Source organism: Bombyx mandarina, chromosome 22, assembly GCF_030267445.1.
Source record: "Bombyx mandarina strain Sakado chromosome 22, ASM3026744v2".
NCBI classification, from domain to species: Eukaryota; Metazoa; Arthropoda; class Insecta; order Lepidoptera; family Bombycidae; genus Bombyx; species Bombyx mandarina.
The window spans coordinates 12,749,283-12,768,756 of record NC_143228.1 but is presented as its reverse complement, the minus strand read 5'-3'; the positions used below and the strand labels follow the sequence as shown (position 1 = coordinate 12,768,756).

The 19,474-nt window shown below is 36.4% G+C and overlaps 3 protein-coding genes and 1 pseudogene across 7 annotated transcripts in view; 3 read left to right on the top strand and 1 right to left on the bottom strand.

The window, feature by feature from the left end:
* aux (cyclin-G-associated kinase) overlaps positions 1 to 10,499 on the top strand; it is a 348,262-nt gene extending 337,763 nt beyond the window's left edge. The window contains exon 22 of the transcript XR_016324968.1: positions 5,142 to 10,499. The gene's annotated coding sequence lies outside the window, so the exon portion shown is untranslated. The remainder of the gene's footprint in view (positions 1 to 5,141) is intronic.
* Positions 11 to 10,499, top strand: Rheb (Ras homolog enriched in brain). The gene is made up of 5 exons (XM_028180591.2): positions 11 to 222; positions 300 to 371; positions 456 to 663; positions 1,236 to 1,365; positions 3,934 to 10,499. The coding sequence occupies exons 1-5, from the start codon at positions 174 to 176 to the stop codon at positions 4,021 to 4,023; spliced, it is 549 nt and encodes a 182-aa protein (XP_028036392.1). The 5' UTR covers positions 11 to 173; the 3' UTR covers positions 4,024 to 10,499.
* On the bottom strand, positions 10,496 to 14,672 carry LOC149500373 (uncharacterized; annotated as a pseudogene). Its single transcript, XR_016324969.1, has 2 exons — positions 13,943 to 14,672; positions 10,496 to 10,706 (listed from the first exon to the last, which is right to left on the bottom strand). The product of XR_016324969.1 is annotated as an uncharacterized LOC149500373 (transcript).
* Positions 14,673 to 17,101: 2,429 nt separating this feature from the next.
* Positions 17,102 to 19,474, top strand: part of LOC114247590 (Golgi-associated PDZ and coiled-coil motif-containing protein) — a 65,061-nt gene continuing 62,688 nt past the window's right edge. For 2 of the 4 annotated variants that reach the window (XM_089736602.1, XM_028180587.2), the window contains exons 1-2: positions 17,102 to 17,248; positions 18,816 to 18,943. In XM_089736602.1, coding sequence (XP_089592728.1) covers positions 17,161 to 17,248; positions 18,816 to 18,943 — 216 coding nt within the window. In that variant the 5' untranslated portion in view covers positions 17,102 to 17,160. The remainder of the gene's footprint in view (positions 17,249 to 18,815; positions 18,944 to 19,474) is intronic. The other 2 variants (XM_089736603.1, XM_089736601.1) reach the window with 1 other exon arrangement.

Below are 19,474 nucleotides of genomic sequence, written 5' to 3'. Positions count from 1 at the left end.
GAATAGACAGACAAAAAAACCATAGTGTTTGAACTGCATTTTGTCAAATTCCAAAATTGTCAAAAAAACAAAAAGGGTTTCAAATAATTGGAAAATAAGATATTTTAGAATTTTAATAATACTTTGTTCAATTTATCCTTATAAAATCTCTGGATAGTTACTGTTAAATAAAAATGCCTTCGAAACAAAGAAAGATAGCTATGATGGGTTACCGTTCAGTGGGTAAAGGAATCGTTTCAGTGCTAATGCGCGTTATTTATTAAATGTGCGATGTAAACTTTAAAAAAGTATATTTTTAGGTAAATCTTCTTTAATAATACAGTTCGTGGAAGGCCAATTTGTTGATTCTTATGACCCAACAATAGAGAACAGTAAGTCGAATATGTTTGAATCTACCATTTAAATGTTTGTCTATTAAAATGATACATATTATCCTATTTTATTTTTTATTTTAGCATTCACCAAGTACATTCGTTTGAATTCGACGGAATATGAAGTTAAGCTAGTAGACACAGCCGGTCAGGATGAATACAGTATATTTCCACTTCAATATAGTATGGATTTTCATGGCTATGTATTAGTCTACTCTATTACATCAAGCAAAAGTTTTCAAATAGTCCAAATCATTTACGACAAATTACTGGACATGGTTGGCAAAATTCAGTAAGTAAATTAATGTTTTTGTCAAAAAAAAAAACCATTCAGCAGATTCATCCACATTCAGGTCCTCAGTTGTCCAAGCTGTGTCCAGTAACTAAACCAATTAGTGACTTAGTGGTTTGGCTTATATTTCTATGCAATAATAAGGAATTTATGAAGATAAAACATAAATAGAAAAACTCTTGAAGTATGTTAACTATTTAAATGATGATATTTGAAAGTTTAACAAAATGAGTTGACATATAACATAATTTTAACTGCATTAAATTGAATCAAACTGCTGAAATACCTGAAATTGACAGGACTATAAAACCAAATCCTTTTATATACTTGTCTTAAAAAAATACATTTTTTCATAGATCAATATTATGTCATTAGTATTAATGAGTTTGGCTAAATGCCAATGAGTAGACTCAATTTCTCCTTTCTATTTCGGATCATCATTTAGACATGAAATATATATTAAACAATGTGTTTATTGTCATTAAACAAAAAAATCATGATATGAAGATATTAGCAAAGGACTCTCATCTCCTTCATAATAGTATAATTTTTTTACTTTTTTCTCTTTCTAGTGTCCCAATAGTTTTAGTTGGAAATAAAACAGATCTTCATTTAGAAAGAAAGATAAGCACAGAGGAAGGTAAAAGATTAGCTGAAAAATGGAAAGCTGCCTTTGTTGAAACAAGTGCTAAAAGAAATGAGGTCAGTTTAATAATTGCTTAATCGTTATGTGAGTAATGTTGATCATCATGACAACTTAAACTTAGAACTGATATGTAATTATCTAAAGGTAGCATCAAAACACACCTTTGATAAAGCAGCACAACGTAATAGCCCTCATCCTTTTTTTTAATTACCGGGCTACGGCGGTCAACACTGCAACCAGACATCGCAGCTCACCCCAAGGACGCCAGGCCGACGGAGCCTTTAATCGAATACTCTCAAGCGTCAGCCGTCTTGGTACGGCAGCCCGTCAGGCCGTCCAGACGGTGCCGCTGGTGTCCCGGAATATCCCACTGGACCAGAACCAGCCTGCTGGTTCGGGATGCGTTACACCGCCAACCGGTTGCTCTTTTGTATCTCCTCAGCAGCACGCTAGAGTGCTGGTAGCGCGTCGCGCGGCCTCGACCCCTTCAGGTCACCCCTTGACCCTCACCGGGGAAAGCCGCCACTTACAGGGGCTGGACGTACGCTCTTACTATCTCCTCCGGCTCGACGGCGACGGATCGGTGCGGAAAGGGAAGAGCTCTCCCACTCTCGTTCCGCCACCTCCTTCTGCGATATGGTGGACTCGCAGAAGTCGAACATCGCCTTCCAGGACTCTTCGCTGTCGAGCATCGCAGCTACGACGCGCGACAGTGACAGGTCCTCTCCTATGAAGCCCTATTATCCTGACCGCTGTAATTTTTGCCCTTCTACGTAAAGCGTACGGTCCACCTGACGGTGAGTGGTTACCGTCGCCCATGGACTTCAGTAATGCCAGGGGCAGAGACAAGCCCCTGCCTACATTCGACATTGACACAATTACCCAAAGCTGTTTTCGGCAAAAAAATGCCTTGTCGAGTCCCCTGGATAAGCTCTCAGTGCTTTTAGGCTCTTCGAGCACTCGTCACCATCCCATCCTCGCCAAACTCGTGCACCACGAAGAAGGCTCCACCTGCAAACTAGCTAGCTAATAGACACAACCCACTAAGTTTCTTGCCATCCTGAGGCTTCCACCTGCGCTATTCTTTTCTGACGGAGACGCAGATATCTTCACCGGATTATGCCTCGTACCTTGCATACCTCGGTTACGTATTGGATCACTTTCTAAGTAAAGTCGGGGTGTGGGTAGTCGTATAGGATGATGTCTGTTGTCGCCCTCTTCGGAACCTCGAACAAAGCGACCTGTCCGTCTTGTCGCTGCGCGTAGATCACGGGGTTGTACCCGAATCTACACCTGCAGGTCCCACAGCAGTGATGCGTGTCCCATTCTGTTTGAGCATGTACAAGAGGAGACTGACTGCGTGCTTGAGCAGTACCCATCCGTGGAAGTGATGGCCCTTGGAGACTTAAACGCTCACCACCAAGAGTGGTTGGGGTCCAGAACCAATGACCTCCCGGGTCGGGCTGCCAACAATTTCGCCTTAGCCTACGGCTTTTCCCAGCTGTCGACAGCCCAACCGTGTCCCAGATATTGAGAGGCATGAACCCTCTGCTGGACCTTCTGCTGACCACCTATCCAGCCGGAAACAGTGTGAAAGTTGACGCTCTATTTGGATTGGCTTTATCCGTGCTGTCATGCCGCTCTCTCGTCTGTATCTCGAAAGACGACCGGGTGTCGACGAACTTGGCAGTATAGATCAGCAGATTGGGATGGATTGATTGCATGAATTCTACGCATACTACCCATGGCGGCTTTGCTTTTTCTCTGGTGATCTTGACGTCTTTGCGAGTCGATTTAAAAACATGGTGCTTCAGGGGATGGAATTGTCCATTTCTTCTTCTGAGGTGCCCGTGGGAGGTCCTAGCAGACTCTGGTATAACAATGCCAGTAGGGACGCTGCACACTTGGTGCTGTAAGCTCCTTCACCTATCTGTGAAATAAAAAAGAACTCTTACTTTACTCTCGTAGAATATTAATAACATTTTTTTAATTTTTTTTTTCTTGAAGCTTAATTTTTTACAATCAACTGAATAGGAAAATATTTTAAGTTTAAATAATTTAAATGCACTTCACTGGTTTTTAGGTGTAACTAAAAATATTATGTGACTGATGATAAAACTTTATGATTCAAAGCTTGGTAAGTAGCCGCTTGGCATTGCTGACGTCCATGGGCGACGGTAACCACTCACCATCAGGTGAGACGTATGCTCGTCTGCCTACAAGGGCAATAAAAAAATGCTTATAATCATATCCAATCAATGGATTTTATTAAATCTCACGACAATAATGAAACATTTGGTGCATTTTGAATAAAAGTGCATATTATTATATTAGAATTTCATTAACAAAAAAATATTCTCTCATACTTATAATTAAATAACGACATTGTAAAAAAAACTATATTTTTTGTATCACCCATGATCTTTTAAGAAGATAAAAAAATCTAAAATAGGAAAGATAATGTGTAGTTCCATTATTAAAACATAAAAAAATCATATTTGGAACTAAAAAAAATGATTTGGGACTAGTCTAATATTCAAACAGGTAAAAAGCAAAGTTGTAAAATACCACTGTATTTTTTGAGTTTCGAAATGTTCCTAATAGTTAATGTATCTTATTTCCAGTCTGTAACAGATATGTTCCATGCAATACTATCAGAGATTGAAAGATCAGATGGTCATATACCTGACAAGAATGCATGTGCAATATCCTAATGAAGCGGCTTCATGGTGAACCATGCTTTTACTTAAGCTGAAGTGATTTAGTTCTATTATGCGCGCGGCTGTTGTAATTTATTTTTTAAGGTCCAAACGAATATGTCACTGACTATAATGTTATTTTTTGTAAATATTAACATATCATGATGACATTTACCTATTATTTAAGTTTTAATAAAACTTAGGAAAAGAAAGGAATATAACGAGAATGAAGTCGACTTTTAAAATTAAGGGACGGAGTGTCTATTAATTGTGACGCAGTGTATTCTCAACAATCAATGTTATAAATAATATTTTAAACACAATATTCAATGGGTATTGACTATTTTTTTTATTTTCTTTGATCGTGTTTGAGGAATAGACTAGCTCATTACAGAAAACAAATTTTATGGAAAATAATTTGTAGGTAATTACCAAATTTTAAAATTAAATACTTTTAGACCTTTTTGTCTTCAAATGACGTCCGTTGACACCATAAACTTGAAAAGTGATTATATTTACGATAAATTATAAAACAACAGTAAATACTTAAAAATATTTAAAATATGCTTTTATATTGGTCTATAGTTACCTATTTAAAAAAAACACACACACTTGCTTGTTCAATGCTTTTTGAGTTTAATGGTTGACTTTATTATACGTGTACAATAGTCGATATGTAACATACGAGCTTTTTTCTTATTTAATGACAGTAACAGTGAAGCGGGTTTTAAAAATGGTTATTGTTTGTAAATATGTAGGCAAATTTTATGTCTAAAAATTAGTGCAATACTGAGCGTTTGGGAAAAGTTCTCGAAGACGAAGACGGGATGATTACTCCAGTCTTTCGTGGAATATATTTCATTTAGATGGCGATTTACGAATAATAATTCTAAATATAACTTACCAAATTAATATAGTTTTGTTATAGTAAGCGGCACGTAAGTTGGCAAGGTTTTGGTGTAGTGGGGGTAATGTCGCCCATAGTGCACATTGCAACAAAAAATGGTCACTTTTATTGCCCGCATATAATTTAATTTAATTTTATAATTTTTTTTATTTGCCATAATTTATTTTTAAGCCTTTGTGCTTAGAAGAAAGTTAAAGAAAAGAGAGGAATTCTTGAAGTGTATTAGGTGTTATAAATAAAATACAATTAAAAGTTAAGAAGTTTATTTAAAAAAATATACTTAATATTAAAAATTATGTGTCGCCGTCGTCACTATCATTTTCTAATAGTGCTACCCCTTGGATTAAATTTATGGTAGCACCTGAGCTGGTGGAAGGAGTTGGCTCCTCATCGTCGACATAACGAAGAGTCGCTGTCGTCATTGGCGTAAATAATAAAACGCTCAGTGACTGAATCGACTTAACAAACGACGAAACAAACTTAAAACAATAACACTCGTAACAAAAACTAAATTTAAAACAATAATAACAACTCATAACAAAAACTCAATATAAACAAAGAGTTCCTACAACTTTAGTAGGCGCATGTGTAACCAGGAGCGAACGGAACGTGGACGCGGTGCGGGAGGGGAGAGTCAACTGACTCACCAATCGCGCGCTCAAAACGGTGCTACGTCTGTCCCCGCGTCCCGCTTGACAATCAAAGAGACCTAAAAAACGACTTCTGCGCATCTAGCGACTCTTGCCAAGTTACGTGCCGGGGACTATAATGTAGTAAATTATCAGATTTTCGCCACCTCCGAACGATGATCATTAACTACTCGCAAACAGCGATTCATGTTCGCTCTGAAAATTTTATCATGAATTCTGAAATAGGGTAAATTAGTGTAAATAAAAAGGTGATTTGATCGATGACACTATTGCATTAATTATTTTTGAACACAAAAACTTACTATCACAAATAAAACGGTATGATGCTTATATTGACTTTGCTTTGTCGAAGATAGAAACTATAAATTAATATGATTGGAATTGTAAACCCTGTTATCAATAATACCCCTACAAAACTTGGGTGTTGGATGAGCTTTTTTTCAGATTACACACTCAAACGCATCATATGCTAGCAATGCACCTTTTGTACAGTTTTTAAAATGTTATTTTTAAAATAAATTAATGCTAATGTTATAAAATGAGACTCGATAACTAATTTTTAATTCGAGTTGTTTTATTTATACCTAGCAACTATCGATTAACTAACTAGCAAATATACGAGACACAGTTATGCTGTGACAAATGGAGCTTTGAACTGTAAGTTACTATTCATCAGTACAATATTGATACAGTTTTTAAATATACTAAATATATATTTTGATTTATACATTATAGTTTCAGTGACATATTTCTACGAATAAGTATGTTTGCATTTGATTGAAAATATTTTACCTCATAATTTAATCCATAGTGCTTTTGAATATTTGTGACGCAACCGAATTTTAATAAGGGAGAATAAAAATCATGTTACATGCAAGTTTGTAACCAAAGCGGAATTTATAATGCGGTATCACAGATCCGAGAATAATTATATTTATTGAATTTTGTAACGAGGATGACTGCTTCTTACTATGGCTTAGGAGTGGGTAATATCGGTTTTGCCGCGTATCGAATCGTATCTATATAGCGAGTATCAATATCGGATATTGAATCTATATATTGATGGATGCTGGTAGATTTTCTCGATTCATGATATTTGAGATTTGAAACGATACGCTGATATAATATCGTAGTAGATATAGATTTAAGTCAACGTTATACGGTTGGTTTTCTGATATCAATTTATAATATGATTTTAAAGTAATAAAAAGAACATGAAAATAAAAATATCAAAATCACTTTCCTTCATGCTTTTATCAGGCTTAGGACTGGCTACATTATTTTCAGTTTTTAGTATTTTGTGTCTTAATTTTAAATTACAAAATATACCAAAAGAGTGTAGATTTCAAAAGTTTAATACAAACACAAGAAATAAACTCAATTATTTGGATTCAACTAAAAATAGAAAAATGTGTACTTTAAAAATCAAACACAAAAAACTTTTAAGTACATATTTATAAACACTTGTCCAAAAATTCTAGTTCAAGGTCAAAGCGCGTGAAATTAAATTCAACGATGCAAATAGGCTATACTGCATTCAAGTTAGGGTCGAAAGTTGAAACTTCTTTCCTAAATTGTATCCTGCTGATACGCTAAGAATAATCTACAGACATATGGACTTAAATATAAGGTTTACAATTGTATGGATAATGCCTGTTTCTGTTTCATTTATCACATGATATCCCTATCGTGCGCTCACTCACTCTGGCCGATTCGATACGAACCAAACGAATATTGCTGATATTCACGAATCGGTACGATATGCCGATGCGCATCACATCGAGCAATATCGTGTATCGGCTGATATCGATATATAGATTGCGATTCACAAATCGGTACGATATGCCGATGCGCATCACATCGAGCAATATCGTGTATCGGCTGATATCGATATATAGATTTCGATTCACGAATCGGAACGATATGCCGATGCGCATCACATCGAGCAATATCGTGTATCGGCTGATATCGATATATAGATTTCGATTCACGAATCGGAACGATATGCCGATGCGCAGCACATCGAGTAATATCGTGTATCGGCTGATATCGATATATAGATTTCGATTCACGAATTGGAACGATATGCCGATGCGCATCACATCGAGCAATATCGTGTATCGGCTGATATCGATATATAGATTTCGTGCGGGGCGATATCGGATTCAACGATATTGCTGCGATATATAGATATTGAATCTAGATACGATTTATATCACCCACTCCTACTAACTATGGCTTATAATTCGTACCGTGACGTTACGTACACTGGCCTACAGCATACCGATTCTAGTGATTAAGCAATTGGATTCTAGTGATATCTTGGTATCTATTCTAGAGCATCTAATGTATTGATGGGTGTCTATTAGAGAACTCTGCTAAGGTGGCAATACCTACGTTTTTATGCGGCTACGTTTCAAAATCGGCACTGAATGTATCTTTCAAAGCCACTTCATCATATTGCTATAACTTTAAATAATATAGCGTAGTAGTAATTATTTTGACGGTAAACGGAATTCAATGGGAGATTAATAATAGCCACAACTGAAAATTCAATAGTATTTCTAAAATTGTGGAACACCTAAATTAACATTAGGGAATGCTCAGTTTCACGCAATAGTCGATGTCAATGACAAGGCACGGCCAAGCCGTCGTTTGCCGCGCATTTTTCGCAGCTCATTTGAAGCATGTGTCATAGCAACCCCATCAATTTCTTCTGGAAAGCAGTAATTTGTTTCGGCTTAAAGAATTAGACAACTGTTATACATTATAATTTTGACGTGAACCTGATGTTATAATCTGGACGGCAGCATTCTCGCGATTGCTTAAACGGTTCCGGGAACCTCTTAATGATATTTAGAGGTGGTCCATAGATGAATAAATAGTATCAGTACAGTTGCATCTAGATGCGCATTTATTAACGAATATATAAACACCGGGAATAGGGTTCTCACTAAGTGCCGCGTCTGTACAGGATTGTAGTTTGTACCTCTATTGAAATTGAAGTTAATGTTCAATTTTGCTTACTCCATAGAAGAAGAAAAAATCTTAAGGTGTGTGACGGTTATTCACGTTTTGATTTAGACTTGTGTTTAAGTGATTTCACTTTTCCTCAACAGTTTGTTTTTTAATAAATAATAATTTATTTTTTAATATGTAGCTAATATGTAGCCCAATTAAACAGTTAAAGATTCGTTTTTACAAAATATGATTTTCAAACGAATTTTTCTTGTGGTGTTAACCTCTAGTCTATAGTTTTGTTTACCGTCCCACATGACCGTCAGCAATGCAAGGGGCACATGCAAACCGCTGCCTATCGCAATGAAAATTTGATTAACATAATGTTCTTAATCTTTCTTGTATAATATTAGATATAGTACGTATTCGGGAATAATTGACTGTTTTTTATTCACTGCCGGGTTTTTTAATTCTATTTTTAGCTTAAATATTTAACTTTAGCTTGAGGTCCACGTGTGCCAAGTGCTTAGCGGAGCCCACAGACATTATTGTTATCCACGGTTATGTTATCTTGTCAGAATTATAATTAAATTTCTTTCTTTATTTCTAATTATTTCTTGGGATTGAAACGTAGAAAAAATCCTTTTAATACCATAGAAGCTTCATGTCAGCGAAAAGGGCGGCAGTATCCACATTTTGGTTTCTTGTTTTGATCATAACAGCGCCATGTGGACCGTGCGATTATTACCTTTGTATAGTTTATAAATTATATGGGTCCTTCGAAAGTTTGTTGAATCGTAATCATATATACATATGTACATGCAGTGAAAATTGTTTACTTCAAAGTTGAATGATATTTAATAACATTTGTTTTATAATTACATACCTTTTATAGCTAGTCAACTTAAAGTAATTTCTTCAATTTTAATATTGTTCGTTTTTTTCTTTTATTCTTGTTTGTGTACAATCTACTCTATTTACGTAACTAAGATTTTTTTTGAATCCGAAAGGGTGAAAAACCGCCATCTCAAAATAAATGTAAAAAAATATAATTTTTTTAAGTACATACAAAATCCCGACATTAGAGGATAAAGATATGTTAAGCATTGCGATTTTTGAAATTATTTTGGGATTTGTTTATGGACATGCCTTCTTTGTAGAATCTATTCCTTATCCTTAAAATAATAGATCTAAAAATTATAGTCTACAATTAGATTAGTAGAGAAGTAGATCTTAAAAAGACAAATTCTTCACAAGAATGAAAAAGTCGCATATAGGGGTCATAACGAATATCTCTCTCTCTTGCTTGATGATTTCTATCAATTAACTTTTACTACAAGCCGGATTGGGGAATTTTTAATTTATTTAATTTGTGTTCTAATTGCTAATTGGTATTTGCAATATGAACGAAATTAAATTTTTTTAGACTTCGACATAGCTAAACCTAGGTTCCAACTGTACACTGTACAAACCGTAGTAACCAGGAGACTGACTGACGACAGTCTAAAATATATGTTACCCTTTTTATTTGTAAGCTGATTAGATATTTGAAAGTATGTTAAAAATCACTTTAGAAGATTTACGTTTTATAAGAATAATAAAATATATTTTCCCATAACTACCTATTTTTATGTATATGTAATTTTATATGAATCAAACCACGTCTTGTTAATGTGTTGTCAGTTATTGTGTACCAAAAAACTTTTCAAGATACACACTACAGATAATGTATTGATTTTCTTAAAATTAAGACCAAGATTTATGGCAGTAGTTTGAAGAAGTATGGAAGTAATTTAGATTTAAGCTTGTAAATGTAAATTGATTTCTATCGTTTATTGTACAGATAAAAATACTTATGTTTTATTTAAAGTTTAGCAATTTAAGATTTACTATTAAGTGAATATTATTTATAATATTGGGTTTCAAAAGTAATAAAGTGTTGCAAATGATGAGACAATAAAAACCAGCAGCGTAACGACAAGTTCTTTTATTTGTGCGAGAATGCAGAAAGCAGGTAGAAATGGCTGGCACGGCTTGTTTTATTAACACTATCCCCCCTTCGTTGGCTTTGGCTGGCGGCGGTGGCGTTGGCTGTGGCGGAAGGGGGCGTGTTAATATGGCTTGGCGGCTTGGCTGGCGGCAGGGCATGACAGCTGACGTCACGTCCGTTACATTCGGCCATCCTGCAACAATTGCTCCCGCAATGGGGAACACACAAAAACATTTAGTTCTCAAATAAATCAATAAGGTCTTCAGTTTCGACCTGCTCATCGGAACTACTAGCGCTATCAGACACATGGGTTATACTTTTATAGGGCCTTAATGAATCTGTTGATACCAGGCCAGTGAAGTTTTTATAACTTCGTAAACCTTTTAGATATACTTCTAATTCGATACCAATTGTTACCTACTACTTTAGTTACTACATACGGACCTGAGTACAAATCGTCTAATTTGGTATTAATCCTAGCGGCGCTACTAACCAGTTGGCGCCTGTCTCTACGATACAAATATGCCTTTTCTTATAAACATGAGCTTTTTTTATATTAATGTTGTGTGTCATTATTGTACTCGCTTGTTTTATCCTAGCTGCAGCTATCTTACGCCGTGCGTCAACAGTTTCTGGTTCGCGACCAAGAAAACATCACATATTGACCTACCAGAGCGCGTAAAGATTAAATCACAAGGCTTGTAGCCGCTGTTACTTTTAATTGTGTTATTTGTGCCTCAAATGACGGAGTTTAAATTATTTGAAGTTTCACTAGGATCAGTTGCCCGCAACACATAAAATTATATGTTTAGTTTGTTCAACCTGGCCAATTAGCGCGCGGACAAGCAATACCGTTTAACGTATGCCTAAACTGTTTATCTTCTGATATATTTTTTTTAAAGTACCTACTCGTAAAAGCTTTCCCGTAGTCTGTCACCACGTAATTCGGATATCTGGACAAACCCTATTAATATATTTTTCAATGCACGAATGGTCCCGATTGAATTTACAGTACGCGTTAGTTCAGCTATCACAAATTTAGACAACGCATCTTTCATTACGATCATGTACTGGTTGGTGCCCTTTAGATGTCCTACAGAAGGGCATCATGTTATCTTTTTGTACCATGCGCATAGTATCAGATGGTTTAGAGATCGGATATAGACAGTCTTCTTTTTTTTAACATAGTTATCCTTCTCATGTGTACAATAAAGACATGCTGCCACGTATTTCCTAATAAAGCGTGTCATTTTAAGAAACCAATATTGGCTTTTAATCAAAGCTAAACGATGATTTAGATCCACGTGACAAATGTCGTCATAGTGCATTTGTACAATTTTCCATTTAGCCGAAGGGACTGCGAGTCTATTTCCCTTAAAAAAATTTCGAACTAGTTCATAATTATCTTTAACATCAGCGCGACTTCGTCCGCGTGGAATATAGTTCACAAATAATGCTTTATTTTAGAACAAATTTGGTTAGCATAAAAAAACGTTATAGTGAGCCAACCTTAACATATAGATATATGCTATCGCGGACATTTTTTTTTTAAAGGGGAACAATTCTGTCACATTATTTTAGCGAAACTTTAACCGCTTCTGCAGCGCAGGCACCGGAAGCTCTTAAAAGGGAAAATAACCCGATTTTGAAACATTATTTACTGGTACTTCGCTTGTATTGGCCTTAGCGTGACACAATGATGGTCTTAGCGGTCTTAGCGTTATATAGCCTATAACCTTTTATATAGCCTATAACCTTTCAATAAATGGGTTATTTAACACTGAAAGAATTTTTCAAATCGGACCAGCAGTTCTTGAGATTAGCGCGTTCAAACAAACTCTTCAGCTTTATAATGCTAGTATAGATTGCTTTATAATCGAACTAAGCTTTTCGTCCTGACATTGCACAGTACAGAATCAATTAGTAACTTTAAGATAATTTACGTTCATCATGTCAACAGGATGCCTATTAAGCGCGTCTACAAATGTTCCACACGTTCACCAGGTCTATACTCAACACTAATGTCATAATCTTCTTTCAAAACTCACCATCGCGCCATGCGTGGTATAATGCCGCGTTTGGTAAGCGTAGCACAAACCACAGTACAATCAGTTTCTATTATATCATGCTTACCTACTTCATAAACACGGAACCTACGTAGCGATTGTACGACCGCCAGGTTTTGAGCTCTTAACTATGATACACACTCTTCCTTCCTAGTAACCCGGCTAAAATACATAACAGGCCGCAGTGAGTTGTCAGTTTGTTTTTGTAATAGTATACAAGAAATTCCTAAGTTACACGCATCGGTTTGTATTTCTGTAAGAAGCATAGGATTATACAGAGCTAGCATAGGTTTGGAACATAAACTGTTTTTCAGTTGTTCGAAATTCGCGTTATGTTCACGGCCCCACACCCATGATTTATCTTTTTTTTTTTTTTTCTTAACTCAGTTAATGGACGCGCAAGTAACATATAACCAATAAACTGTCGCACACTATGAGCATTATTTGGCACAGGAAACTGCGAAACGGCCGTCAATTTTTGTTGCACCCGGCTGTATACCGTCTGAAGATATTTTATGACCTAAACAAGTGACTTGTTTCTCCAAGAATGAGCATTTACTCATATTTAATTTGAAGTCTCCACCATAAAATTTCCCAAGTACTTTCTCAATAACTATTGAACCTGATTTTATATCAACCGAGGGTAGAGGTAAATCGTTTAAAATTGCTAGTATCTCGATTTGACCTACATTTATTTTTACTCATTTCTTTTCTACCCACAGACTCAATTATTTTATTAATTAAACGCATTTAACCACCCCATCTTGAAGAATAATGTGGACAAAAAGAAGAAACGCATGAATACAGATGGCACATATGCTAAACCAAAAGGAGTTCTACTGTACTCGAAATAATGACCTTGCGGCGTAATGAAAGCAGTTGTGTGTCTGGCACAATGCTTAATTTATGGTAGCCCTGGTCTAAATCTAAACTCGTGAAGTACTGTTCGGTGGATACTTTTATATTTTACCATAGCGTTTAACGCACGATAATCAACGCATAGCCTACTGTCGCCGTTCTGTTTCTTAATAAGACCACTGGTGAAGCATGACTAGCTTGAGATTATTTTATAATGCCGGCATCTAAAAGTTAATTAGCTTTAGATTTAACTATCGTTTGTTCATTATGAGAAAGTAAAGGTGGCGATACACGGGCTGATCACTAGTAAGCTTAATTTGCATTTGGACTAAATTGGCAATACCTAAATCATGTGTATTCGTAGCAAAGCAATGCTTATACTGTATTTTTTAAATCTGAATGACCCTTGTTATTCAATGGCTCCTTTTAATTTTTTTTTATTTCTACCCTCAAATCTCGAAATATTTGTAATGGCATGGCTAGGGCAAGTAGAAATGCAACACACCTGGCTGTTTGGCTGTGGCTCCTCGCAGCTGTTGGCCCTCGGCAGGACCTCGCCCGGCGGCCACATGATGGTCTCCGAGCTCATGTTGATGACTTTGACGTAGCTGTCTTCGCCGCGCAGCAGCGTCGCAGGCAGGGAGAAGGAAGCTCGTAGCCGTGAATCTCGTGAAGCGCCGTGAAGCTCGTAGTGCCGCAGTGGAGTAACCACGTTGCTGCTCTTTTAGTTTCCCTCTACGTGAACCAGAATGATGGAAGGACAGGGCGGCAGGCGCTTTTGGTCCGACGACGTCGAAGTCCCTTTGATTTGATTGTTCCAGGTTCTTCATCCTGTAGCTCAAGTATCGCCTTGTGGACCTCTTTCTGAAGCAATTTTTCAACACTTTCCTCGCCAGTGAAATAGGAGCTTCATCTTCTTCAAACTTGTCAGAAGACCGAGACATCTGAGCGTGTATATGACGTTGTTTCATTTCTTTATCCCACTTCTGATTGTTGCAAATGATGAGACAATAAAAACCAGCAGCGTAACGACAAGTTCTTTTATTTGTGCGAGAATGCAGAAAGCAGGTAGAAATGGCTGGCACGGCTTGTTTTATTAACACTATCCCCCCTTCGTTGGCTTTGGCTGGCGGCGGTGGCGTTGGCTGTGGCGGAAGGGGGCGTGTTAATATGGCTTGGCGGCTTGGCTGGCGGCAGGGCATGACAGCTGACGTCACGTCCGTTACATTAAAACGTTGTTAGAAAACGGGTAAAATGTACATGAATAAAATAGCAACATTGTTATTTCGCTAAAATTATGCGGCAACACTTTCGAAGGTAATGGGAGTGAAAATTGTATATTAATTTCATACCTTATCCCTGTACTTGTCATGGCTTGAATGGCTTGATTAAAGTCTGCGTAGTAATGACTATTCATTAAAATAAAAATTATGATTTTGTAGTGGTAATGTAGGTACCTACCTTTAAAATATTAAGAATAAGACAAAATAAGAAAACGCCATGAATTTACAGGATTGTTGTTCTTGTTGTAGTCCTAGACTACCCCCCTGGTACATAGGGCCCTCACAAGTTGTCTGCACTTTACAGGATTAAAACACCAAAAATATTTTGTTTAAATAATGTTGATACTGAATTGAACAAATGAAGATACGTTTAGAAGCCAACCTAAAAGACACTCGGCCGTATATTGCACGATTTTTTATGTATTTTATAGATGGGTGGACAAGCTCAATAGCCCACCTGGGATTAAATGGGTACCGAAACCAAAGGACATCATGAGTGTCAAAAAAACGTAGACATCGTGTCTTAAAGTATATTGGGGCACTTTCAGACACGATGTCTACGTTTTTTTCCCCCTATCTATGCTGATAGCGAGGTTATTAAGAGCTATTGAGGCGATATCAGCGTTACCCTAACGTGTAGGTGAGCTCTTCAGGCTCAAACCAGAAGGTGTTGCTAACACTGGCCCCAGCAAGAGCAGTGCTCCGCAGAATCTACCACCGGATCGGAAACGCGACCCACTGAGAAGATCCGGCGAGAAACTTAGTGGGCACGTCTAAGTCTCAGTTGTGCAGTGTAAGGGCTGGCCAAGTCTTAAAACCGGCACGCAGGACAGCTTCGCGGCAAAAATAGCCAGGCTGGTGGTACTTGCGCGCGTTTTTAATATTAATGGAACAATGCCAGTTTGACAGGTTTGAAGAGAGTGTACTATCTGTATTCTGTCAAGTTTATGACAGTTCACGGGGCTACAACATGTAGAGAACGAGTACTTGGTAGTTTTCCAATTACAGAGCATAATGCGACTCAGTGACGCACAATGCCGAATTATGCTGAAGCTTAATTGGAACGTGAATTAGTTTTCAAATGCATCAGCAGAGTGCGCTAAGTTAGCACAGTTTTAATTAACATTGATTATTTCTAAGATACTACGATGAAACGAAAGCCTTACAATTTTTTTCAACATTAAATAATATTACTAACGATAATATAAACAAAATTCCGATCAATGCCAACTTGAAGAAAAAAAACTTCAATTTTCTGTCATTGAGTCGGTATCGAATGCACGCATCACGCGAGAGCAGTACTTTTGAGAGTGCTCGATTGTGCGAAGCGTTACTGTAGTTTGAACAATCAACGTTGAGCATTATGCCGCATAATGCGCTCTTGTGCTGTGATTGGAAAACTACCATTATCGACGCGCGGTGGAACTTAACCAGCTTATATATACACATATGTACATACAAAAATACTTAAGTAATATGTATGTTTGTATGTATGTATAAAAAATCTGTCGAATTCAAAAGCGATTCTTTGATACGCTTCACCTCGGGTTTCTTAGAAAATGTTCGCCGAATCATATAATTGAAATTCTATTTCAAGAAACACGCGGACGTGGTTTCCTAGGAATGCTCATATCTTTTATGTACCTAAGTAGATAAAAAAATAACCGTGAACCAAGTGATCCTTTAACTTCATTAAAAAAAACTAATCAAAAACGTCAACCAAGAAGTGATGAAAAAGTAATTTTCCTCCGGTCTGCGATTGATTGATTTCCACTGATCACGTTAAAGTTAAATCGATAGTTTTGTATTCATTTCCGTTTTCCTTCAATTATGAAAAGCTATCTACTCGCATTATCTTTTCTCTCCAGCTTTATATTAAGGTATTCATGCTAAACTACGTTGTTATGCGTTAGATATATTTTTTTAATACATTTCAAAACCACATCGGTATGTATGTCCACATGTGATACGTCGATCTCCAAACAAGTTGTAAATTAAAATATCGAAATAGTGGCAACAAGACTGGGGGGCTATCATAGAGTTAGTATTGTACTTATTAACTCCATGATTGTTATGGACCGAACGAAAAAAAAAACGATTATTGTGACCGCGGTATATCTTTTGTTTGCCAAGACTCCCAGTAAAACTGAAATTTTGAGCTTGATCGACATCGACAAATACTTACATACCTAATGCGTCAAATAAGAACTTTATGACTCATTAAGGTTTTTTGCATTAAGTATTTATTTAATAATTTGTTAAGTATCTAAGCCGAAATGCGTAGAATTTCTAGGACTACTTCCTATTACGTAAACATTGAGTGTCTGTTTGTGTGGTTTTTAAAATAAATAATTTATGGCCTTGGAGTTGTTGGCCATAAAAATCTACTGTCAGTCATACATTGTATGTCAAAGTCAAAAGTCAAAACATTACCGTAAAGATGGCGACTACCGGAGTAGGTTTTCGGTGGTTAGATATTTTAGAAAAGGAATTTGATAAAGCGTGTGTCGAATTGGACACTTCTTTGGGTGAGTACAACTTATACGCATTTTAAGAATTCATATTAGACAATAAACTTCTGATGTTTTACCCCAAATATTTTATAGGACCGTCAATTCAGAACGAGGTATTCTTTGTTTTTCATTTAATCATAATGAAATAAACCGATATTCCAGGTTTTTTAATCAATTTTGAATAAAGAGCCTACATGTATTTAAAAAAATATCAGCCTCCTAATACTTATTTTAAAGTTATCGGACAACAAAATAAAAATTCAACAATGATAAGTTATGTTTATAAAAAAGCATACCTAATGACAACACAGTATCTTTGTAAAATCAGCTGAGACCTGCGTCTAGTTATTGACACAAAATTGTACATAATTTGAAATAAATTTAAAGTTACAACCCTTCAAAACTGTATAACATTTTACAAAGGTGTCTTAAAAAATTGTGATACTATATTATATAGACATTTGAATGTTTTGGTAGCTTCTGATATCAAACAAAAAAAAAGAATTTTTTATTGTATGCTTGTCTGAATGAACTTTATTACTATTCCACTTGTCTGAATATGCTGAAACTTGGCTATTAGTTGGCACTGCCGAAAAAGTTTTTCTTTTAGTACCACTAATATATAAAAAGTGGCGCTCAAGCAGATTTAATTGAGACTTTTCTATTGCAAATGCCATCAACCCATACCAACCCATAACCTATAAATTGGCTTTTGACTGTCTACTATAACTATCCACAGTTTTTTGTTTTGTAAGCTTTAACTTCTCCATATCCAGTATTTTCTTCTACAGTAGTTTGTGAGTATGAAAATTGTAAAGTAACTGAAACATTAGAAATGAAATACTGTAAAATCAAACGTGCAAAATTATAATTTGTGTTATTATTGGTGGTAGGACCTTGTGAGTCTGCATGGGTAGGTACCACCACCCTGCTTATTTCTGCCGTGATACAGTAATGCATTTCGGTTTGAAGGGTGTGGCAGCCGTTGTAACTATGCTGAGACCTTAGAACTTATATCTCAAGGTGTGAGGTGCATTTACGTTGTAAATGTCTATGGGCTCCAGTAACCACTTAAAACCTGGTGGGCTGTAAGCTCATCAACCATCTAAGAAATAAATAAAAAAACTGATGGTAGGGCATCTTGTGAGTTGCACAGCTGCCACTACTGCTTATTTTTGCAGTGAAACAGTAATCTGTTTTAGTTTTAAGGGCAGTGTGGCCATTACACTGTAAAGCTAAGACTTGGAACTCATGTCTCAAAGAGCATGGCAGTTTTTCCATTGTTAGTTTCTATGGGCTAAGTAACCTCTTGACACCTGGCGGGTCATGAGCATGTTCTAGGAAATATTCCCTTACATAATTAAAACTACTTTTAATGTATGAAATTCATTAAATGCATAATTTCAAAAATTCAAATTTTTTTTAAATGTGAATAAGAAATAACAACTTTATACAATAAATGTGAGATTAACTTGTAAAATTATTTAATGCTATGATTTGCGGAATCCGAAGAAAGTGCAACATTGCTTTATATCACACAAAAAACGATATCAATTCAAATTTATGTTTCTCATATTTGCAGTAGAGTTGGAAGCAGAAGAGCCAGAAGTCGTATTTGGAGCTCGGCAGAAGATAGCCACACTCAGTTCATGTTTCGCACAACTTACACATAAGGCATTGACTATTTTCCAAAATAGTGCAAAATTAGAGGTATGTGCTAAGTAGCAAAATGGGCTCTATTTTAGTAAACTTAGGAACAGTGAGGGATCAGAAGATGCCAGGTATGCACTCTTGAGGATTATAATGCCAGCTCACAGCCAGTAGCTTTTTTATTGCTAAGATGGGTGGACGAAGCTCACGGCCCACCTGGTGTTAAGTGGCCACCAGAGCCCATAGACACCGACCACGTTAATGCCGCTACCCACCTTCAAACATGTGTTGTTGTAAGTCTCAGTTTTTCAACACCACGGCTGCCCCATCTTTCAAACCGAAAGGCATTACTGCTTCACTGCAGAAATAGGCAGGGTGTAAGTAGGTTGATGCTATCGATCCGTCTGAACTCACAAGACGCCCTAGCACCAGTAATTACGCAAACTATAAATTTTGCAGGCTTGAGTTTTATTACACGATGTTATTCTTTCACCATGGAAGTCATTCGTGAACATTTGTTAAGTAAGCATAGATATGAATACATTTAAAACTGAAAATAAAGAGATAGCTACTTATGTACTGTGAATGCTA

What these genes read in the sequence shown, in the direction of transcription:
- Rheb (XM_028180591.2), top strand. Translation starts at nt 174, where the DNA reads ATGCCTTCGAAACAAAGAAAGATAGCTATGATGGGTTACCGTTCAGTG. An exon ending in GATGGGTTACCGTTCAGTGG is followed by an intron (nt 223 to 299) that starts GTAAAGGAATCG and finishes GTATATTTTTAG; the next exon opens with GTAAATCTTCTTTAATAATA. An exon ending in GACATGGTTGGCAAAATTCA is followed by an intron (nt 664 to 1,235) that starts GTAAGTAAATTA and finishes TTCTCTTTCTAG; the next exon opens with TGTCCCAATAGTTTTAGTTG.